Here is a 25095-nt window from a genome sequence, read left to right on the forward strand (position 1 = left end):
CCTCTGAGAGAACAGCTAGGGGGTTTGTGGAAGTCTCAAGTAAGCAATGATTTAAAACAAAAAAAAAGGAAGAGACATTAAACCCCCAGTATTTTAGAACTATTGCATATTCAGAGAGATTAAAAAATTCGCTACGAGAAAAGAAAAGCATTTGAAATTAGGGCTTAAACGGCAATAGCAGGTTCTCTTAGGTAATCACTGGACAGAATAAGCTGAAGCCAGAGCATTTGCTTTCTTACAGCTCCACTCAGGGACCCCCATTCCTTTTTGTGTATATGTGGATCATATACTGGATATATGTATACAAAATAATAGTTGTCTGTACCAAGTTCTGCTTTCTATCTTTCTTCCCATCACAGAGGGAATGCAACAACTTCCAAGGGCGTAGGCTTCGGTCCTTTGCTGTGCTCCAGGCACACATGCAATAGCATGACTTTCATTAACTCAATCTTAAAAGTTCAGCTTTCCTGCCCCTGCTCTTTCCAGAGCCTCATTCTTCTGGTAGCCCGGAGCCTTCTTCATTTCCAGCTTAAAGGTACTCACAGTCTGTTTACAGTCAGATGTTGCTACCCAGTCAGCTCTGGTTTGCGGGTAGGCTAGCATCTTCCTTCATCTACATACAGAGAACTTATTCATGCTCTACCCATCTTTAGTGGGATACAGACATCAAGGTCTTCCAGTTTCTCCTTCTCAGATAGATAGGATGAAAAATGGAGAAACTAGTAACTGGGGTTTCTTTTGCCTAATCTTTTGAACAAGTTTGAATTGACCTGCCTTAAGTATGTGTGGCCAGAACTGTGCAAAGTATCTCACTTGAGGCATGTATTATCTCTACTGGGAGACAGGTCATCAGATAAATCCTCCAAGATCTCTCATCTTCTCATCTTTATGTCATCCTCACATATTTTATATTATTCTTTTTTTTCCCTAGAGAACAGGAGCCCTTTGTGGTAATACTTCAGGCAGCTTGCAGTGCCTAGGTAGGGAGACACCCATTTGTATTCGTTAGGAGACGACCCTGCTTTGGTAAACTTAGAGATTTGCAATCTGAACTCTTGAGAGTGCTAGGCAAGCTGAAAGCTATCTGCTACTGAAGCTGCTATTTCACTAACTTGTTTATTCAGAATACTTTCTCCTAGTTGCATGTTTTGATTCTTTCCATTATACCAGTTGGCTTGTTGCTTCTCTTCCATTCTTCTGCTTTATTTTTTTCTTCATTATCAACCTTCGTAGAAATGCTATCAGCAATTTCTGTAAGGTGCAGATGTTTTCAAAAAGAGTTTTAAGATCAACGGTGGCTCAGCACAAGTTTAATTTAGAACATGTGATGGGCCTGACTCACACAGTGCTATTCATACCATCCATCCCTGATTTGGAACAAGCCTGGTAGTTTAGTTATGACCTGAAAATGTCTGAAGCCAAATTATACATAGTGTTTAAAAAATACTTATAATGTTAAGAATGGTTATAAACATCTCCAAAGCCCCTCACGTGATGCACAGGTTCACAATGGATACATTTCTGTCTGAAACCTACACTGAACACCTACTTCATCACACCTGGACCGCTCGCACAATGCATTCATGCCCATGTAAAATTACTGAGCTTGACATGCTTCTCCCAGGTTTCTTCAAAGGATTGCCTTTGAAGGAATACACCAAAGAGCAGAAGTACTCTCTGATCCAAAAGAGGCTTTACTGAGATTAGATTCTCTCAGCACTCCAACATCTTTATCTCTGACCTTGCAGGTAAGAAAACATCACTGGTCAGCTACAGCAACGAGACCTCTATGGCAGGATGAACAGGCATGTGAGGAATGCAGGCAGTGTTATTCTCGTCTGTGATCCAGAAATTGGCTTTAAGACTTAGTGAGAGAATAATCACCCCGACCTTCGTTTGCAACATCTTAAAAAAAACCACCAGTGAGGACAGCAGGCATTTACTACGTGCCATCAGACACCGATATGCAGGGAGAAAAATTTCACTGCTTCTTCTACACAGCATCGTGCTGAGCAGGTATTCAAAACAAGCCACTGGAGTGAGGACGATGGGGAGCCACAGGTCACCGGCAGTGGCAGAGCACTGCGACATGCCTGCTCCTAGAGAAAAAGTATCTGAACTAGACCGAGCCGGAGCTGGCCCTGACACAGTGGGGTGTGAAAGGAGGAGTACAAATAGCTGGGCAGCACATTCCCTGGTACCGCAACTGCACGTCTGGAGGAACACAAAGAGGCGAGCACGGACCGTGTGCTACATAAAGTTTTGCAGGTTTATAAAGCTCACATTCTTCACTTGAAGCCTGGCTGCCTCATATGAGATAAATACCTGTGCATGAGCTTAACTCAGGCCTAAATTTAAAGCCCACAAACATAAAAAAGATTTTGAGTCAAGCATTTCTCTTGTTGAACTGGGCCTCTCGTTTGCAAGGGAGGAATCTGCCAGGGACGGGCGGTGGGAACCTTGCTGTCATGATTACGGTGGGCTGCTCGCCTGCAAATGGCACTGGGTCATGCTCTGGAGGTAGCCCCTGGACAGGCACAGCAAAGAAAAAGTAGAGAGAACAGAAGGGAAGCAGATATTTGAAGATTACAGACTACTCAGGAGAAAAAAAAAAAGAGGCAAATGGGTGGCAGGGTGACAAGGAAGATGCAGGGAGGAGGGTGAGGAGCTGTCCAGGGCCACAAACCACAGCAGCACACGGGAGGCCCCAACCCAGGGCTGAAACCAAAAAATCCCCAGTTTTAAATAAGTATAAAGAAAGAGCCAAAAATAGACGGTAAAAGATGAGACTGATGATGCCCAATCCTTTTGGGTTCGGCTTGGCAGGCTGCAGACGCCAGACTGTTGGTTATGGTGCTGCATCAGTGCACTGTCACACAGGTATTCAGTGGATGGGGAAAAAAGGATTGAATTGTGCGCAGCTCCCTATTTTTGTATCCTGTTTCTCTCTTTCTCAATGGGATGTTTTCTTTCTTTCACAAAGGAATCACAAAACAAAGGGATATACACAGAAGATTTGAGGTTATAGAAACTTACCTCGCCAAAACAGAAAGAAGAAAAGCGTAGAGGTATTTGATGCTAAATGTCATGAGACTATAGAGACACTTTTCTTTATGGAGAGCAAATGAGAGATGCTCATGCTTGTAGCTGCCTTTGAAACCAACTCCCAGAAGTTGCAATAATAACCTCTTGCAAAACAGCTACTAATCCTTTTTTGTAACTGAGCCAAGCTGTCTGTGCATCCCACACCCCTACGCTGTGTCAACAGCAAAGTGAAACAGTGCTTAGGGTCCCTAATGCTATAAGCATGTTAAGAGTCAAAAATAAATGAATCAAATACCCTTTGTTCTTCCAGCAGTAAACATAACCACTTCCTTGTCTGGCCAATTGCTTATTTCTTGCCATAGCACTCCATACTCAGAGTTCTCAAGAGATAAGGCAAACTCATCTAGAAATCACTGTATTCATATCTCATGGTTTCAGGTGCCACTACTGTTCTTATCTGCTCTTGGAAGAAGGTTAAGGATATAGTGAGTCATGTTTTTTCCTCCATTTATTTCTACAGTTCAGCGCAGGTTATCCTTTATCGCCAGCTGGACGAGTATTGCTTTAACATTCTACTCAGTGCTGGTCATAGAGAACCTGACTGCTTTCTCGTTAAGCTAAATTTCCACTGGCATGCCTCCTTTGTCTACTTTAGACTTCCAGCGGGACAAGGGAGGAAAAAATATCTAGTTCATTATTCAGCAAGATATCAGTGATGAAATTACGGCCCTGCAGCTACTTCGTCTGTTAGCATCTCAGCCTTTCTAATGCAATGAAAAGATTTCATGACCCGAGATAGGCATTTGCTGGACATTGGGACTTCTGGGATGTGCTGATACTTCCAAAGCCAAAGCTGTCAGGCTTTTTCCCTGCCGGCAGCTTCCCCCATGATCTAAACCTCTCTCTTTTACTACTCATTTCCCCTTTCAAATCAGTGGATGCACACAGAATACAACAGGCTCCACATCTGCAGATTACTGCAAGCACGACCAAACCCTTGGAACTCAAGTCACAAATATGCAACTTAACATGAGGTTTCCTTGACGAAGTCCCGAGGCAATGATTGTGCCTTTGCTAGCTATTTTCTCCTTAGTGATGCAACCACCCACAATGCGGTAGGAGCTTGCAGCTGACAAAAAAGGCATGCCGTGATTTGGAAAAGCTAGCCCACAACTATACAGGCCTTTTCTGGACAGCGATACAAAGCTCACCAACAGGTCAAGCCTACAATAAGAAAATGTCAAACAGGCTACCTGCTGTGATTTCTTATAAATTTATTAAAGAGAGAAACGTTGGCCTCTGCACAGTATTAGCAGAAAAAACCACACTACTTATATATTAGATCCAGGAAGGCATTGCCAAAGAAGGCTCTTCCCAAGACTGTTACAATGCTGGAGCATGTCCTAACCGGTAGACCGTTGACTGCGTCTCAGAAAGCTCATATAAGAACAAGACCGTGAATGCTGAAAGGTCGTCATGCTTTCATGCTTTGAAATAAAAAGCTCTGAAGCAAAATGACTGCCCACAAGTATATAAAGAACAGTGGTGCAGTGATCAGGAGTGCTCTCAAGGTCACATTTTGAAAAGATGAATTCCATGTACAAAATCATTGATTCAAAAATAAAGTAACATTTGCACATGCAACCACCGTAATAGTATGTAACCAGAGGCAGCTCAAACTATAAGGGCCACATTAGGTGCAATTACCTAAGTAGTCCCATGCACAGCTCTTGTCCTTATTTCCTTAACCATTTTGCCTTGTGTATAAGCCAGTAAGTAATCAAGACAGTACTTTAGCACCACTCAGTGTGTAATTCTCCCATAAAGGCAGTCTCCTGCTCACAACACACTATGTACATGTGCATGTGTATGCGTGCACCTTTTGTATTAGAGAAGTACTTGAAAATTGTATTTACCTGTGGCAAACAGAAAGCTTTTTGTGGATGACTACCTTTGGTGTCAGGGATCTGAAAAATGTTTTGTGGTTTGGACTTCCTCTCTCTTTTAAAGCAAATGCTTAAGATTGTGAAATCGTTACGCCCCAACATAAACATAGGGGAAGCTGACAGTGCTGTCATACTAAATTTGGAGCCCCACATTACCAGTTGTTTTGTACTACTGAAGTGCAGAGAAAAATGACCACAGATGTCCCCGTGGATGTACAAAACCAAGGACAACTGGGGTTATTTTGACGGACTTCAAAAAAATACGAGCCAGAGAGGGCAAAAATTAAAATTTAATGAAAAGGATGATCCAAATACTGAGATTGGAAGATTTATTCCTCATTGCCTGTGAGGCAGCCCACAGGCTGTGCAAATGGGGAAAACCAGCTGCCCTTCCAAGTACATCACTGGGTAGAGTCGGTGGCTGGTTTGAACTCATCTCCTTAGCTGACCTCTTGTGCTCAGGGGATTGCAAATAATCCTAGCGTTCAAATCACCTCCAAAATGCCACAGTGGGGGAGGAAGTGGGATGAACTGATGGAGTAAGCTACAAAAGCTAATAACAGGACGAGGGCGAAATGGACGGGTTCCCTGGTAGCAATTAGGGTGAAGAGCTGCTCTGCCGGCTCCAGCCTGGTGACAAAGCCAGGTGGATGTCTGTCTAACCAAACCGCTCCAGCACCCATGGGACAATGAAGCAAAACAAAGGATCTGCAGAACCAAACTGGAAAGACGGTAAGGGTGCAGAGCTGGGTGTGCACTTTATGGCATCGCAGGACCTGAAACATCCCCGGTGCTTGCCCAGTCTTGTCTCACGGCAGGTATGCCTTTAAGCCCTTTAAAAACTCAGCAAGTCTCCAGTTTAAAAGCAGAGTTAAGATCTCCCTTACTTCCATGCGGAGGACATCTCAACACTCCACTTCTCTCATACTGGAAAGGTCCTCGTTTTTTGATAAGTTCATATCATTTGGGTTTTTTCTCCTCAGCTCTGCCGGAGAGACCCCAGTGCTACGCTTCTAAAACGAACAAGACAGGGGTTTCACAGTCAATACATTTATTAGCTAAGTAACTCTGTTTACTCTCCCTAGCAAGTGCTCTCTGTACACTGATCCTGGAAGGCATCGTGTGAAAAACAGAAGACTATAAGACAGCTGTTTAATACTAGAAATTCTGCACCTCTGAGTTGCAGTTTTCGTGTATTTTACATTAGTATGTACAATTTAATAGGAAGAGGCCATGCTAAGAGCCCCTAACTACATGAGCCTTCTAGATTGCACTGTCTTTGAGGAGTACGTCGTTCCCAAGCTGCTTGTCTCCCTCACCAGAAGACATGGTCTTCAGGTTTGACCCACCATGTACAGCACTTTACATTGATCACAACACTCTGCTTTCGGTGACTCACTGAATTTGAGCCTACGTAAAATGCCACCACCACCTAACGCCGTCTAAAGCACAGCACTCTTCTGCCAACACATCTTAGAAGGAAGTAATGTGTGAGAGGGAACGATTCCTGCTTTTTACTTGGAAAATAATCTGAAAACCTTTTCAATCTAAATTGTGTTTAACTGCCCCAATCTCTGTTGCTGCTCCTGGCCACGTTCTCCTCCATGGCAGTGACCTAGCTAACTCTTGTTTCCTCTCCTTCATTATCACACCTCAGTTCATATAACTGCAGACAGTTATCAAATTCCCTTATTCCTCCAAGCTATAAATGCTTCATTTCTATAATCTCTCCTCTTATGTAACTGACATTTCTTTCCCCTCCCACCGAAAATGTGAAGTGTCTTCTGGGCCAGTAATGCTGCTAACTATTCGTTTCCTTCTCAAATGGGCTAAATGCTTTTGAATTGGTAAGATGCCGACAGAGGAAATGGTAACGATGGACTTGTGCAAGAGTCTGTCTGTCATCTGCAGGACGGCAGATTTGAGATCAAAGGCTGCCAAGTTCTCGGAGCACGTTGGTATGCTGTGGCAAGGAAGGTCTTTGCAATGAGAAGAGAGCCGCTGGAGGTGGATCACAGCTACCTCACCTCAGCTGGCCACGGCTGCGGGAACAGCAGCTGCCGCTCACTGATAGAGAGGCTATACCAAGAAGATACTGGTCACCGACACGCAGCAGAATGAAAGAGGGGTAACCCGGTGTGAGTAGGAAGCGAACAGGAAGAAGAGACTAATAAAATCTACGTATAAATCCTGCATTTTCAGAGAAGTAAATGTCAAATACTGTCATTAAAAAAAACAGGGCCAGACCAGTGAGTGCAGTGTGGTTGTACCCCTTATACCTCCACACGCTGACCAGCTGGCTCAGCGAAGGAAAAACGACAGTCCCAGCTGGCATGTGTCAACGCTTTCTTCAGCCAGAGCAGGGCAAAGCCGTGCAGCCACAAACATCTAAGGCCAGCACACGAAAGCTGTATGGCCTGCAACTGACTTCATTCACTGATTTAAGTACAAAACACAGGTAAGAAGCCAAGAAGACAGACCGCCTCCTTGCCAAAAGCCTTTTGAATGTATTTGTCAGCAAACGTACTAGCACGTGCTTTGGTGCAGTGAGCTTTCAGCCCCACAGAACCCTGTACCTTAGGGAATATTTACAAGGAGTCAGAGACAGGTAACTAAAAAAATTGTAAACACAAATACGCTCTCCAGCTTGTATGGATGTGAATTTTCTCTGCATCTCCACTGGAAAATTTTCTGGGCTCTGAAAATTGAAAAAGGTTGGAAACAACTGCCTTAGCGATCCAATAGCAATGCAAAAAAGCTATGTGAAGCAAATCACTTGAAAATCAGTTGCATTTTGCAGTTTATTCGCTTCCCACGCTAAAAGCCGAACTCTTGCTGAACCACTACGTCAGTAAAGCAAACTGGGCATGTTAGGCAACAGTGACCACCCTTTCTCCAACAGTAACACTCCTGCCACATCAGAAACAGTGAATTTTTTGCATCATCTCGGGGAAAATAAATAAATTGGCACTTGAGATTTCACGCCATTGTAGCACTTATTTTTTAACAAACTGCTTTTATCTCTCCAGTATTTTTCCTTTGTCCTTTTCTAGAATGCTCTTGAAAAAGGTATGGAAATCAGTTGTGCTTTTGCAAATAACAATGCTGTGCTTCAGCCCTCTTTGGAACCAAATGCGTGTTTACACCTGGAATTATTCTTAGTTTCATGTAGGAACTTTTATTTTGCATCAGAAAGGAACTAATCAAGAAAAACTGCATGTGCAGACAAACTCTAAATCAGGGTAGCAAAGTTCTGTGGAAAATCTGAAAGAGAAGCGATACCATAGAGGAGACAGAAGTTGGAGAACTGCAGAGGTTTGCTCTTTCAGACACTGAAGTTCATGGGCCATTTAGGTCTCTTGTTCTTATGGCGGTTCTTTTTTAATTCTTTGGCTAATGGTTATCTGAAAAGGCAGCGGTGGGGGTCTAAAACCCTAGCTACAGCAATATCATGTCAGTAGGAAATCAAGCAAGCAGAAGGAAGCATAATCTGATGATCTAATTGCATATTAACACTCCTGTTTCCCTCTCCCCAAAATCCACAGGTTTCCAAGTACAAATAGGATGAGGTACCAATAGCTAGTTAGATTAGCTTGTTAAAATCTAAGGTCATTACAAATTTTCCATAATTTTTTTTTTAAGAAACACAGGTTCTGACATGCCATTTAAACTGGAATTGAGCTCAGCAGTAATATACACGGTATTTAAAAACATCACAGATTTCTGAAAGTAGCTACAAAGCAAAATCTGTTTGGAATTGCTCAGTTTTATGCATGGAGGTTTCTGCATGAGCTGGCAGATATATTTAAATTTTCTATTTATATAGCAACTTACATCCATGTTTTACAAACATGAAGGAATAAACTTTGTAACTGCCTTGTGAAACACATCACTATTTTAGAACTGACAAAATCCACACAAAGAGAGAGATAAACGTCTTGTCTAGGATCAAGATAAGAAGTCAATTAATAGCTAGAACCTGCACTTTCAGAGCTGAAGCCTTGCGTATATGCCTTCTCTGCATATAAAAAGTCACTTATCTTCAAACAGTCATAAGATCGGTCATGTCATATAAGCCTTTGTATACAACCAAGTTCTCCATGCAGCAGCAAAATGAGCGAAGATTAAAAAGAAATCATTTCAGACCAAATCAATGCTTTGGGGGTTTCTCTCCAGGACGCAGAATACGGTGCTTCAAAGCCCTTTTCAAAATTTCAGTTTTGAACCCATGTTTTAAAATTAGGCTGGGGTATTTTCATTTCTCCTTCCTGATGGTGTCTTAGTCTACTAGATTTTCACTGGCGTAGGGAGGAGAACCCAGTTCCCCTATCTCCGAAATAAGCACCAGAGGTACTTGGCTACCACATGACCCTTTCGCAGTGACTATCCAGTGATAGTACAACTGGAGTATCTCCAGAGAGAGCCCTCCACCCTAGACACTGGGACTTGGCACTGCTCGGCTAAGTGGTAAATACACCTGGTTTCCCACCGCATCGGTTACTCTTCTGGTAGGGAGAATTGTTTCCACCCCACAGACCTAAAAGTTTTATTTTCAAACAAACAACCTACTGGACAAATATCATCTGAACTCACAGTTCTGAGATGAATTAAACTACTTCAGAAAAAAGTAAGTGGCTGCTTGGTGCTGCGCAGGGTTGCTTCTCCCTCCTTCCTTCCATCCCTTCCTGGAAATAGGCTATCTATGCAGTTACATAGCTAGCCAACTACTTCAGACATGCTTAACAGGTATCATCAAGTACAAAACCTGCCAGTTCTTCACAGTGAAGTGTAAGAAAGCCCAGAGAAGTCCTTACAGCTGTGCTGACACAGCCATGGGGGGTGGGAGGCAATGGGAGTAGGAATTGGGGAACCGGAGGAGTTTGTGGAGGAGGGAGAAGGTAGGATGAAAAAAGGGAAGGTACTGACAGTGAGGCATGGCACAGATCCTAGGTCTAGATTATATATTTTACACTATAGCAACATGAAGCACTACAGGGGAGGGACTCCTCATTTCATAGGTTCATTCTCGTAACTTCTAGTATCATCTGAAATCTCCAGTGGTGATAGCCACACAGCTCTTCATAACCTGTTAATTTTGTACCTTATGTGCTATAAAATGCAAATACATATTGGTTTAGCTGCCAGGAGTATGTGTCTTTGTTACCTGTAAGAACATTAACGCATTGCTGAGATTTGGCTTTTATCTGCAAATGTTTTATGAGACCTTTGACTTCTTCCCAGATCTCAGCGTGCATTGCTTGCTGTGAAACTCCAGCTAATGCTCTGCATGACTGGTGAATGCAATGCATGGTATCTAATGCCCACTGCAACTAACAAAGACATATAAGCCTAATTAATCACTTGTGTACTCTCAAGAATTGTCCGTACGGTCTACAGGCCACTTAGCACTGTCTTGAAAACCCCCAGTGCTTGGCAGATGACTGTTTAGGAGTTAAGGCTGCAGGGCTCAGACTGGCGTGCAAAAGGATGTAAAGCCACGTTCCTTGGAAGAAGAAAGTCTCTGTAGTCAGTACTGAGGTATAAATCCTGAAAATTCCTACTTCAGGTGTGTGTGGTTCAATTTTCAATCCTTCATATAAGGTCTCACTTGGACTTTCTCACTCCGAACAGGGAAGTTAGTTAGATGTATTTCACTGATCTTGCCTAGCTGCTTCCCTGACTATTTGGCTTGTGAATCCTGCAGGAGAAATTAATTCCTTCAAAATATTACCACTGAAACTTAAAAAAAAATTAAAATTCTGTTGCTAGCATACTCTGCAGATGTTTGCTTCTTCAACACATTTTCATCTAAATTTAATTTAAAGTGCTGTATAGTTCACATTAATTTAAAACAAATAGGGCACTTCCATCAATGTACCATACTAATAATGTGGTTGTGGTAATAACACAGAGTCATGGTCTACACTGATTATAAGACCTTGTTAGCTTTCTTGTTTATATGGTACTAAAGTCCTACAAGATTTAGATGAGTCCCTGACCTCTCACAACAGCAATAACAGGAGTACTTTGCGCTCATACAGCACCTTTCATCTCGGAGCACTTCTGACACATGAATTTTCATTACATCCCTGTGACACACAGGTAGGCATCTAGGCACACTTCAAAGGCAGGGGAACTGTGCCACGGAAAGGTTATGCAACTTGGCCCAAATCCCCGGGGGACAGCTGGGAAGGTGAACTCTCCCATTGCTTGTTCTGAATGTCCAGACAATAACAGCCCAAAAATGAGCTTCATAAAGCATTAATCAAAATGTTTAACCCCCTACTAAGTTTGTAAATGGCATGGGCAGATGATAAGCTCACTAATTCTTTTTGATACATTATTCATGACTCGTTCTCCTTTTCTGGCAACACTTTTTTTCTTAAGGAAAAAAAAGCCAAAAAACATTCAAATACGAGAAAAAAACAGTTTGTTTTTCAAGGAATTATTGCAAAATAATTTGGAATCCAAAACGTTTACGGCTCGCCTGTTTGATCCCAACCACTGCACTGCACGCGACGTATGGCAATTTCTCAGCAGGACCCGAGCACCTGAGTGACCTCAGGAGAAAGCGGCAGCAGGACTTTGCTTGCTCGATTTTAGCTTCCAAGGACCTGCAAGCTGCTGAACAACTTCTTTCTGCATACCTAACAGTTACGTTGGCAAATAAAACTGCCCAACCAACAACTAGTGACAGCAATTGAAACTAATGATTCAGGGGCTGGCTATATGACAGCTAGAAAGGAAAAAATACCCTCCTGCTGTTCCCATTGATCATTAAGGGACTACTGCAGACAGGCCCTGCACTCCAAATACTGCTCTCCCCCCGGCCTTTGCCACTCCGTGAGCAGCAGAAAGAATTACCCGCCACATCTGCAAACTGTATTTATCGCTGCCTAGGGCTGATTCTGCACTTCTGAGAAGTTAGTGAACTAATGCGCACCTCGGCTTTCCCCCTTTATAATAATGCTAATGCAAAAGTACACACACATTACAAATCAGGCCACCACAATATATGTGAGCAGCTCTGAAACTGTGTTAAAAGGAAAACTGATGCGGGTAGTGATGGATTTTTGAGCGCACGGGGCAACGGCAGCATTGTTTGCTGGCTGAGCTGTTTGAGGTTGTGTTGCGCTCCATCTCGTCGGAGCCATTTATTTATTTCCAAGCAAGTACATCCAACATTCTTCACAGGAACTGGGATTTTTAACGCAAACTCTGCTCTCCAACAGCTGAGCTCTAAATAAAACACTAATTACTGTGAATCTCGGGGTAAGATGTTGAGAGTCAAATGCTCTCACCAGCAGAATGAAAGGGAAATTTTTTCTTCTGGTGGTAAGTGTTAAGCTCTTGGGATGAAAATGCTCTGTTGAGTATATTTGTGCGTGTGTGCGTATACCCAGAGAAAAATAAATAAATCAATGCACACGTGTGCACACACACACACATATTTGTGTGGAGAAGCAACACTCAGCCAAAATATTTGGGACTATTTACCTGAAGGCCTTCCTCTAAGAAGAAAGCTATGTAGTATTTTATTTCATAAAAGCTATGTAATACTGTAAATAAATTGTAAGGGAAATGGGTTGCAGAAGGAAATCATGGAAATAGGTTAGAAATGGTTTATTTCTCTAGTCTTATGGTAACTTATCTGGTCATGCATCAGGACTACCTTTTTTAGTGAGGAATAAAAAAATCAGATATTTGTCTAAGAAGATTTTATGAGGTGACCAAATGAGGTTAGGTCACTAGATTGGAGTAACTCTGTAATATAGCCTTGCCCTAAAAGTGTTATTGGATTAGGGTCCAAGGGTCAACAGGAGGGTCTTCACTGGCTATAGCGGTTCTGGAAGTGACTGCAGGAGATGAACTTGTTAGTTCTTATGAGCATTGCTCCAGCATTTTTTACTTCCTCCAATCTGAACACACTTGTCATAGAAAACATCTCATATGGGGCAAGGGTGACAGTCATAAACTATGTTCTGCAAATATTCTCTAGCCTTACTGTAAATTTCCCTTAAAGTAGCAAGAAATCTAGAGACAGCCACATACCAAGGATCTGGCAATTTCCTAGTGATGTTTGCTATTGAATAAAGCTATCCGACGCCCAGAAATGCCGTTCAAGGTAAAAAAAAAAACAGGTGGGATTCTCTTTGTTTCTCACTTTTCAATCTCAGGTACCTAATAGTATTAGGTCTTGTTAAAAAGGCTCTGCTTTGAACACTCTGCTTCCAAATACTCTCGCCACTTGAGAGAGCAATGTATGAACATGACACATCAAAAGAGTTTATGACTTACAGAATTTCTTAAACACCTCTTCTTCCCTGGTCGGGCAAAGTCCATTCTCACCCTAATTTTTTGCAGTCATCTCTTACTTCTGACCTATAGTTTTCCTGTGTCTTTTACAAGATTGTCCAGAGCGGGTAACATCACTTCATGCAAATTTTACTTCCCTTATCATTCTTAGAAATCTTTTTTATCTGCAGCATACATTCACAGAAGGAGGTACGGCAGCCTCTTCAGAGCTATCTGTTGGCACACCCATTCTCTTACGTTCCTTCCATTCAGCCCTGTTATTAAAATTATTACAATTTTGGAGACCAGAAAGGTGACTGGCTCAGCAAGTCAATATATTTTCAGCAACACAAGTCCAACAATAATGCCCTACAAATGAAAAAAATAACTTCACGTTTTATATACAGGAAAATAAAATCCCTGTCCTTTTGTCTGTAAGAGGATCTCTTCAGGCCTGGGGTAACTTTGTCCGTGCCTTGGTTTCCTGATTTCAACGGAGGTAAGTCTCCCACTAGGCTGGTACAAAAAGCATCTTTCCAATTCCCACTCCTGAGCTGGGGTTTTCTGCAGGAGTCTCCCCGCTCGCTAGATTTCTCCCTTTTCAATTAAGCACCTCCCCAGGCTGCCACCTGACACAGAGGATAACCCCAACTCTCCTGAAGGGCTAATCCTATGACTTGGCTATCAAATAAAACACGTTTTCTGAAATATTTTGTCCCTAACGCTAAGTTGGTTAAGTAAGTGCTTACATGTATCTTCCACATGTTAACATCCCTCCTGTGTCACTGGTACCCGGCCAGACAGAAGGCCCCTCGATTATAAAATTGTAATCTCTTGCTTAGTAATTTTTGAAATCCTGGTCCAGAGCACACTGAAGTCAAGGGTATGTTTTTTATGGGCTGACATAGATTTTGAATCAAGCTGACCTTCTATACGTGCACCTGTCATACTCAGTCTGCTGACTGAACTGCTTTCAATTTGTGTTGTATGTTATTCACGTGGCACAGATAGATATTAGCATTTAAATCACCTTTTCCCTTGTCACTTCTACCTTCACTTTTCCCATTCCCCCCACCCCGAGTATGATTTACAGAAGACTGTCTTAGTAGGAAAGTATGCAGTTGTTAGACAATGACAGAATTGCATATTTTAGTATCACAGCTTATTTAAATTTAACGGACTAGGAAGCAAAATGTGATTAACACAGCCATGACAAACATATGATTAACGTTAGCTATTTTTTCCCACTGTAATATTCATCCTTTCACTTTCTTCTTTACAAACGGGTGAAAGTACCCACTGATTTTCTGGTATCTTTGCTCAAGGAGCACAGCAGCCTACTCTGCTTAGAAAACAAGAGCTTCTCAGCAAAACTGAGTGACTTAGGACAAGGGTAAAAGCTATCTGAGATGCAATACTTACTGTGGCTGCCCAGCTTAACGCTCGTGAGTAAGCATTAGTGTATACCACCATACTAAAAATGTAATGATAGGTCCTATATAGGGCAGCGTGACACAAGACCAGGGCCTTACCTGTCATAAATACCAAAACAAGAGAGCAGAGATTTCCCCACACCACAGTGCTGTGGCAAACAAGCACGCTGCGTGGAAAGCTCGGGCAAAGGAGGAGCGGGTACACCGAGCACAAAACATGTTTTTAGTGCAAACGCAGCCAAGCGGGGATTAGGAGGATGAAGCAGGAGGGCCGCATGTAAGGGAGACCGATGGCGAGCCCGGGCACAGCGGGGCATTTTAGTGCGAAGGACAGGGGACAGCCTTAGGTCACCAACACCCCTAGGGAATTCCAGCAGGGCTGAAGCGCACGGATCTGTTCCCGGCCGGACTGTGGTGGCAGCAGCTCCTCCCGCTGTGCCCCGACCTTTCCAGGCTTCTGCCCTGTGGCCGCGGCCGCGGACTCCCGGCTCACAAAACACCGGCGGAGGAAGGGGCGCAGCCAGAGGCTCACCCGCCCGGAGCCCCGCCGAGAAGCCGCCCCTTCACCGAGGGGATGCGGAGGGGCTCCCCTCCTCCCGGGATGCCGCGGCGGGGGCTACCGGCGGCGCGGCGGGGGGGGGCGCACCGCTGCGGCAGCGCCGCGGGGCGGGGACGGGGGGGCCGCGGCGCCCCTCGGCAGCGGCCGGCGGGGTCGGGCGGCGGCAGCCGGGCCTCCCTCCCCGCGCCCCGCTCCAGCACGCCGGGTCCCCGGGCTGAGCCGGCCGCCTGCGGGCTTGCTGTCTCCGCCGCCGAGCTGCGCTGCACTGCGCTAGGGGCTGCTGCACCTGAGCAGCCCTGTCAGCGGGGGGATGAACCAAAGCCAACCCCCGGCGAAGGCATGATGTAATTTCAGATTATATAATCCTGAAATGCCCGGTGAAAAAAACCAAAACAACCCAACACGCGCCGTCCTTCCCCGCGCATCTAGCGGGGTGCGGAGCAGCCCGTGCTCTCGGGCCGCCGCCGGGGCACGCACGGCGCCACCGGCCGCCCGCCGCCACCGACGGCGCAGGGGCCGCCGTCCCCGCCCGCCGCGACGCGCCGGGGGAGGACGGCGGGGCCCGGCCCGGCCCGGCCCGGCAGGACAGGGCGCGGCCCGCCTCTCCTTCCCTTCCCCGCGGAGGCGCCGAGCCCCACCGGCACGGCCCTGCGGGCGGGCGGGGGTCGCCCCCGGGGGAGGCGCTGCCTTACCTGCTCCCCGAAGTCGATGGCGATGTTGGTGATGCCGAGAGGGACCAGGAAACGGATCAGGGGCCAGTAGTTAGTGAGCGCTGGAAATTTCACCATAGTCCCAGCTGCGCGGTGACCCCCAGCGCATCTGCCGCGGCGGGCGACGGCGCGGGAGGACGGCGGGGGGGAAGGATGAAAGGGCGAAAGAGGAGGGTGCGTGCGTGTCCCTGTGCGTGTGTGCGAGCGGGGGGGGGGGGGGGGGATGAGGGCGAGGGAGAGCAGCAGCAGAGCCCCCTAAAAATAAAGCAGCCGGCGGAGAGGGCGGGGGGCCGGTCCCTCCCTGCCCGGCGCGGCTCGGCCCTGGCGGGTGCTGGCTGGGCGGCGGGGCGCGCTCTGCTGCCGCCTTAGCAGGAGACCCGAGAGATCAAGTCCATCCCCGCCGCCCTCCTCCCACACAACAATGATCCGCCGCTGCCGCCGCCGCCGCTGCCGGAAAAAAAAAGAGGAGGGACACCGCCGCCAGCCACTCGTGCGGACAGCGCTGCCATCCTCGGGGCGCGGGGGCCAGGGGAAGGGCCGGGCCGGGGCCTCCCCCCCGCCTGACGCTCGCCGGCGGCGGGGCGACGGCCGCGGCGCCGCGCAGGAAAACGCCGCCCTCCTCCCCGCCGCCGCCGCCGCCGCGGGGCCGGTGCAGGCCGCGGGGCCGCGGTGCGGGGCCGGGCGCCGCCGCCGGCGGAGGTCCCTGTGCGGGTCGGCGAGGCGCGGTGCGGGGCCGGCGGCGGTGCGAGGCCGGCGGCGGTGCGGCGGGGCCCAGCCGCTGGGCGCCGCTCCCCGGCGCGGGCTGCCGGAGCACGTGGGTTTGACACACGCTCGGCAGACGGGCCGGCTGGCGGCGGCGGCGGGGGAAAGAGCGGCACCGAGCGGCTCCTCCTGACGCCGGAGCGGCCGCACTGCGCCCCCCGCCCGCGGCGGCGGCGGCGGCGGGGCCGAGGGGCAGCGGCCGGGCCGGGCCGGGCACCTGTCCGAAACCCCCCCGCTGGGTCCCGCTGGGCGCGGCGGGGTTCCGCCCGTCCGTGCGACCCGCGCCCTCCTCACGCAGCCGGGGGCAGAGGGGGGCTCTTCCTGGCGGTGGGCTTCGGGCCTGGCGCAGGGCGCTTGTGGAGCTGCAGGGAAGGTGGGGGTCCGTGACGAGGCGCTAACCAAGGCGTCTGACCCACGGCTTTTCTTCTAGTCGAACACCCGAAATAATAAATGGTGAACGTTTGCCAGCTCAAACACTTCGGTGTTGAAAGTCTCTGCCCGGGTCCTGGAGAAGGGAATGTGTTTGTGGCCCCAAGGCAGCTTGCAGCAGGGTCCTCGCCGGCTGGGAGCACAGCGTGCTTTCTCACCCACGGCCTTGACAAACCGCGAGGCTCTGTCAGCGTGAGGGGTGGGGGAAAGAAGAGAAAGCAAACCCCTTCTGAAAGCGTTTGGAAGTTTCTCAAAATTTTCAAACTTGGGGGGGGGGGGGTCGGGGTTTTGTTGTAATTGAGTTTCTCTGGGGCATTTAGGTTTGTGGTGTCACCTTCACCTTGCCACCTTCACGGAATCACAGAATCACAGAACCTTTAAGGTTGGAAAAGACCTGTAAGACCATCAAGTCCAACCATCAGCCCAACACCACCATGCCCACTAAACCATGTCCCGAAGTGCCACGTCTACGTGTTTTTTGAACACCTCCGGGGATGGTGACTCCACCACCTCACTGGGCAGCCTGTTCCAGTGTTTCACCACTCTTGCAGTAAAGAAATTTTTCCTAATATCCACCCTAAACCTTCCCTGGCGCAACTTGAGGCCATTCCCTCGTCGGCAAGTATTTCGGGAAGGTGGAAGCCCTGTGAGGAATGAGATGTCTGTATCTGATCCTCGGAGGAGCAGTGGTCAGCAGAGGAGTGGACAGCCTTCCTCACCCAAACTCTCCTGTACTAAAATGTTCCTGTAAGTAGGAGCCATTCCACATATTTTGGAGAGTCAACAGGAGGTGAGCTCTGAAAATCCTTGACAGGCAGATGACAGGCTGTGGGATGAGGTTGGAGTGGGAGAGTTGTACTGAAGTAGAAGCTCTCATGTGGATGCAGGGGCCTTATGCCAGCTGCCTTGTTCTGCTTGTTCACTTGCACTGAGCTGGATTACCCACCAATTTAGGCATAGCCTGTGTGTATGCTTATGTGTAAATTGTAGAAGATCTGTGTAGTAGGTCTCTTTCTTTGAAGCAAGTCTCATGGCTTTTGAAGACAAGGCTGGATATATTTCAATGCGTTAATTCAATATTAAATTCTGTCTTCCTCAAACTGTATTTGGTTTTAGGTAACTGTATTGCCAGTAGCTAATTTCTTCCTGATAGGAGTAGATTTTATTGGGAGTGTGGTCATTCCTCTTTATCATGGGTCTGAGAACAACTTAAAGCTGAAATTATGGAAGAATATTGTTTACAGCTCCATATTTTTACATGTGTTCTCAGTAAAGTGTCCCTATTTTGTTCCAGTTTAGAGGGATTTTTTTTTAGGGGAAAGAAACCTTTAGTGCTCTTCTTGGGTCAGAGAAAAGTGAAAGGGAAGCCCCAAAGCCACTTGTAAATATATGATTTTAACTTGCCATTTGAAATTTTCAGGTGAGCTGATGTTTGAGGACTACCTCCTCTCATTCCTGGGAAAAACAAGCCACCACAAAATTAAAGCTTCCTGAATCAAAACATTTGGACACTGAGTGTGTGGCTCACAGTGCTAACTATAAGGCATACATAGTGATTAATTACTTCGTCACAAAATTGTGTTCAGTCCTGGAAATACTGAGACACCCAAGTAGTTTAATGGAGTATAAGAGAAGCATATCCTTTTGGGGTTTTATTATGTGCTCATAAGGTAGTTGATACTTTTTAACTCCCGTAGATAATGAATCAGGCCCCTTACATCTGCAATTAATTTCCATATGATCAGTTGTTTGAGAGCTCTGATTAACTTTGTATCTTCCTGCTGCCCAAAGCAATAGTACAGTTTTATTTTAAGAGTAGTTTACATTTTACTTCATAACATGTCCTGGAATGTCCTGGGAAAATGTTAACCTAACTGATGCTTTCTTCAGTCCCTTATATTAAAATCATTAAACTTGTATAATAAACTGTTAGGCTATGTTTTAAGTTTGTCTGCTTCCCATTCATGTCTTCTGATTATGGGATGAATGTAGTTCTTGTGTGCTTCTCTTTCAGCCCAGGTCATATTTGCTCCTCGAATTCATTACAGAAACGAAGTTGTGTTTGGAACTAAAGAACAGGGATGGTTTCTCCCATCTTGAAGTCAGTAGTTTGCTCAGCTGATGAGCTGAGGAAATAGGTCATTTTAGCTGTCTTGGGCGAAAAGCAGTGATTAGTAATCATTTCCTTTCTAGCATATTTTCTGTTACGCTACATTTCTTACTCATATACCAAACACTGTCTGTTTATTTAATGGAATAAAAAAGACACAGAGAGGACAGCAGGAGATAATTAGACGTAATCTCTCTGCTTTTGATGGAAAAATGATCTGGTCCAGGAGTATCTTGGATGGAGGCATCTCACTGGAGATGGAAGTCCATATGGATCATATACAGTGCTTTAATGTGTTCCTCTGCGGTATATTACAGTATAAATGATGAAACATATCAGAAAACTCCCCTGTGCCTGGTAGCAAAACATGTCTGTAATTGCTGCTTAAGCAACAAGGACAAAGTCTGAAGGTGTCCCCAGCAGCAGATCGTATCAGGGCAGTGCACGTTAGCTTTACTCACGTGGTCAGAAATCCAACATGCAGAATAGTACACGAGCTTTAACATGTATTAGAGTCCCAGTCGTTTCCTGAACTTAAAGCAGGCCCCTCACCACAAGTACACAATGGGAATCTTGAGGGGACCCTGCTGTGGTATTGCCTTGCTTCAGAAAGATGCCTCTATTTCCTCGTTGAGGCTACTGCTAATTACCTACTAAAGAAAATGGGTCTTGTTTTTTTTTTTTTTTAAATCACAGTGCTTGGTCTTTCCATCCCCAGTTGGCTATTTAGCTGTCACCCCTGCTTTTATGAGCTACTGGCTCTCTTCCAAACCTTATCTTCTACCTAGGATTTTTTTTTTTTCCCTGTAGTCTAGCAATTGGGAAGCACTCGTTGTATAAGGAATTCAGACTTGTGGATAATAAAATTTGTGAGCCAGTCATTCCATAAGAGGACAGGTGAACTGGGTTTCCAAGCCTACAGGATGGCCAATAATTCTGGTCTCTGAATGGCCTTGGTCTGGGAGACAGCAAACGACAACTGTCATTTCGTGCCTGTTATCTGACAAAGTGGAAGGACATCTCCACAGTCATATTCTGCTTCTATCTTGAGTTATTCCTCCCCCTGCAACAGCTGCCTCTTGCAGGCACAACTTTTAAGTTGAAACCGAGTCTGATGTGTATTTCCAGCTCTTTATACAACAATAAATAAAACAATAAGATTGTAATTTGAAAATGTCATCAAACTATGACTGAATGTTACTGCAGGAATGCTCAGAATGTGGGTCTTGTGCGCTCAGTGGAAAAATACTCATTCCTATTCAGTATTGAGGAATAAAAAGCAAAAATCATCTACCCACTAATTTTTTAGGGGACTGGCCAGACACAAAGCTCAGTTTTAAGGAATCTTCGTGACCCAGCTGAAGGTCCTCTTCTTCCTCTGGGACTCCGAATCTGCAGAAAGCCTGTTCCTAGGAAAAATGTATGCTCAGCCTCTCTTTTCCTGCAGGGCAAAGGAGAGCTGTATGCATATTTTCTCTTCCTAGGTGTAAGCTAAGCCTATGTCACTGGAATTAACTGTGAGTTGTGCAGGAAGCCTTCAACTCAAAGGGTTGGTGGAACTCTCCTTGTCTTACTCCTCATGCATCAGCCTTAGGATCCAGGGGCACTATGTTCTTGGACTGTGTGCCTGGCCATGACTTGTAGGCTATTGCAGTCCATAACTGGAAAGACTACAGAAATGCTTCAGGAAAAGTCTGTATATTTATATAACATTTTATTCTGTGAATGGGTAGAGCTGAATTGAAAGATCAGGAAACAGCCAAAGGAATCAGGATCAAGTGTCTGACTAATCCAATTCCAATTTAGCTACAGCTCTGTGTGAAGAAAAAACTGGTCTTTACAATCAACCTATGTCCCATCCCTAAGGCTGGTCTGCTCTGGCCGCAACTGGCTTGTCAAGTTAGATGATAAGGACAGTGTCCCTGCAGGAAGCCCATGTCTTTCTTTTTTGGCTGGCACAAGTGCACTGGCAGCTTCAGGCAAAACTGTTTCCCAGCTGATGAAGCAGGAGAAGCTTCCTATTAATGCCTGATAGATGAAGATATGTTGGGTTTCAGGGGCACAAGGAGACCCGGGTCAGTCAGAAGTGCCTGACGCATTTTTCAGGTGAGAATCAAAGTGCTTTCTCTGGTCGTCTGCAGCAGGGGACCGGTCCAGAACATGCCTTCTGCCACAGGGCATCCAGGAGTGTTGTTGGCTCTTTATCCCCCGCCTTTACAACGCTGTCTGCTGCACCGCTCACTCAAGCTCACGGCCTGGGGTAATCCCAGCTGTATGCGCAATTGGTGATCCTGGACTTATTAGCCTTATTTGTCTTTTGGGCTTGTGTTCTGAGTCCAAAACTGCATCTTCTTCTTCTGAGGCGACATGGGGCATGTGACTCTGCAGCGGCTCCGAAACGAGGGAGCTGGTGGGAGCAGCTGGTCTCAAGCTGCAGGCTGCCGGCGGGGGGGATGCATAGTGATGCCCAACTGCAGCTCTACTTGCTAAGGCAACGCTGTGCTGTTTCTTAGCAGATGAATCCCTCAGTGTTGGAGTTGCATAAATGTGAATAATACATTGCAGGAGGCTAACTGGACCAGGCCCTGCCCGAGTTAAAGATCTCTCTCTTTCAAGTGCTTGTAGTGTGGCACCCGCAATCCTGAGGGACGTCAGTGCTTATGAACCTTGTACGCTACAGAAGGGATTGCATTGTCCTCACATCAGGCCTGAGGCTCCAGCATTGTTTCATGATCAGAGGCAGAGAAGCTTTCTCATCATCAAAGCAAACATACACAAATGTTGTGTTTCCTCAGCATGGGAGAAATTAAGTCTTTAAACATAGGGGTTTTTTTGTGTTGTGTGTAGGGTTTTACCCCCCCTAATTTCTAAATTACAGTTTATTTAATGACTATAGCATATGCATTCAAACATCTTGAAAGAAATGCAAGTACTGATTTAAAATATTTTTCCAGAACTTATTTCTAGTTAATAAATTAAAATGTATTTATATGCTTAATAAGCTTTGATTTGCCTGGAATTCAGAATGCTTTTTTTTATGTACATTTGGCATCTTTGCTCCAAGCATTAGGACATACTAGGAGTTTCTGTAGCCTGTTTGCTTCTCACTAAAACATCTACATGTAATATCACTTACTGTGCTATATATGAAATGCAATAAGCACACAACCTTACCAATAATGTAAAGTTGCAAAGGTCAATCTTTATGGCTTTGTGTATCATTAAAACAGTAACCAATGTTAGACTTCAGCTGTCTGTGGAGGTTATTGATGTAGTTGAGCACCATTTAACCAAAACTAAACCCATTTAACTAAAAAAAGCAGGTGGTGAATTTACGTTCCAAACTCCCATATTCTATGTCCTTTTATGATGTTGAACTCAGTAATTAGGTTAATTTTTGAGAATACGTTTAAATGTTTCAGAAATATGCATTTATGAGCTTGAGATACTTCATCCTCTCCAGTTTTCTTCAGAAGGCTGTCAGTCTATCCTAAATATGTCTTGCCAAATATGGCTTCTGTGTTATTGCTGCAATTATAAAAATAGCCTCTGTACAGCACCGATAGTAATGAGTAATCTAACATATTTATGAAAAGATAGTAATATGCAAATGCATAAGCATTTATTTATTTATTTATTAGTGCTTGTATGACTGAAAATGCTATAGTATATGCATGCCTAAAGCCAGTATTCCCAGAGTACTCTAGAACTTAAAATTAGTAGTAAGTTTTATCTTTAAAATGTACAGTACTGCTCTTTGTCGTCTTAAGACACTGCTACTGTCTGGCCATCTAACTATAAAATTTGATAAAATGTGCTTATTTTAGAGAAATGAGATTTTGTTCCTAACTTCTTCTTACCCACTGGGAGCTTTTAAGAAATATTTGCTTTTTGAAATGAGCATTCCATACTTTCATCATAAGGATGTTACTCAAGAGGATACAAGGAAACGCTAAGATGCCAGGGCAGCCAATTTAGGAAACTATACAAAAACACTTTTCAACACTTTCATTGCCCTTGCTGCCTGCCAGACCCAAAGTGCTATAGAAATCTGAGTTGTCCTCGTGATATATGCTGCAATACCAGACGTACCAAGGGCGAGAAATGCCCCTATTTTACAGATGGGCAAAACAGAAGGAAATTAATGGCTTGTGTAGGTTAGGCAGGGGGACGTGTACCCCAGACCTGTAACTGACCCTTTTGCATCTTCTGATTTATTCAAGTTTTTCTGCCAAACCTAAATGAAGAAAAAAAGAAAAAGAATTGGTTCACAGACAGGAGTCTAATCTGCCTAGTTAGTTTATAAGTATTTAGAGAGCAAGCAGAACTTCAAAGCCAAGTATAGTCTGTTATTTGTGTGTGGATGATGTCCTCATCCAAGGTCTCAGACATTTATTGTTCTTTTATAGATAAAGTTGTATCTTTGTCTTCTCTTGAAAAGAACTAAAAGAAGAAAAAAAGAACGAGCTTCATCTGAAAGTTGAAAATATTTCCTCCAAGGCCTGGATATTTTGGATTCTTAAAAACAAAAAAAGCAGCCTGTGTAATTGAGAGAAGAATGTAAGCTGCTCTCACAACCTAATTAGTATCTTAGATGACTTTTCAAAATGCTTACCCCTGAAAAATGGATTTGCCCTTGATCATCTCTCTCTGTCCCTGCAAGACGTTCATCTCTTCTAACAAGGGAAGGATAGATAGTGGGTAATTGAAGGAAGTCTGTTCAATTTTCATTCCCTGGTTAGAGAGACAAAGTCAATATTGGCCTAACCAAACAAAAGCAGTTGGTGGATTGATGAAAAATAAATGGTAAAAATCTAAAAGCAATTCAACTCCAGTAATATAAAAATTCCTCTTTTTATATTATTTATAACTACCCAAAAAGGCAGGATGGTAAGGTCCTCTGAAAAAGGAAGTAGTGATGGAAAAATGAAAGAATTCAATTTGCATGACCCTTTAATATTGGAATTGCCTAGTAGCCAATAAATTTCAGCAGATCTGTCAGTGATAAATTTTGTTATTGTGATCAAACGCATTTCCACATATAAAGATGAGCTTGAGATTTTAAAAAATCTCAAGTACTTTCTTGCACTTACATTCAAATCTGGTATGAGACCACCTGTAAGCCTGTTGAAGGAGTATAGAAATCTTCTATTTTATGAAGGATGCTGAAAAACATAACTATTGGCATTTTTTCTTCTCCCAAAATTTTTAGTGTCATTTTTTTCTCTAGTTTCAAAACAGTATTATAAAGGGACAGAAGAGACTAGGCACAGTACTGGCTGTCATTTGCATGTGGACATGAAATATCTTGGGTGGGATTCTCCAAAATCCCCCTGCTTTCCCTTCTGAAGATTTCATTAACAGGATTCACATCCTTTCTAGGACATGGAAAACTAAATGTTCTAAGTTAGGTTATCAGACTTTTCAATTGCTTGCTTATTTTTTGGGTGCAATGCAAGCAGTTTGCTAATCCCCTACTTACCATCTAAACTAGGTGTATTTGTATCTGGATATAGCCAAAGAACTGTTCCTTGCACGCAGGTGGAATAAGACTCTGTTAGCTGAACCACATTGTGCTAATATAAGCCTAAAAAAAGAGCACTATGGCATAGTCTTTTCTGCCTATGGAAATTCAGATTCACATGTTATTCTCTTAAATTGCAAGAAAGATTTGTCATATCCAATGGAATAAAATGGAATTAATCTCCTCAGCTAATAATGATAAGTAAAAATTGTGTGCTGAATGGATTCCTTACTAAAACTGTCTAACAAGCATATTGCCTCAGTTGGTGGTGAACCACAAGGA

General features: G+C 44.8%; 1 protein-coding gene across 1 annotated transcript in view; it reads right to left on the reverse strand.

The window, feature by feature from the left end:
- The window catches only part of ANKH (ANKH inorganic pyrophosphate transport regulator), a 107055-nt gene extending 90902 nt beyond the window's left edge, over nucleotides 1-16153 (reverse strand). The window contains exon 1 of the mRNA XM_059815217.1: nucleotides 15971-16153. Coding sequence (XP_059671200.1) covers nucleotides 15971-16066 — 96 coding nt within the window. The 5' untranslated portion in view covers nucleotides 16067-16153. The remainder of the gene's footprint in view (nucleotides 1-15970) is intronic.
- Nucleotides 16154-25095: the final 8942 nt, after the last annotated feature.

Source organism: Gavia stellata, chromosome 3, assembly GCF_030936135.1.
Source record: "Gavia stellata isolate bGavSte3 chromosome 3, bGavSte3.hap2, whole genome shotgun sequence".
NCBI lineage: Eukaryota > Metazoa > Chordata > Aves > Gaviiformes > Gaviidae > Gavia > Gavia stellata.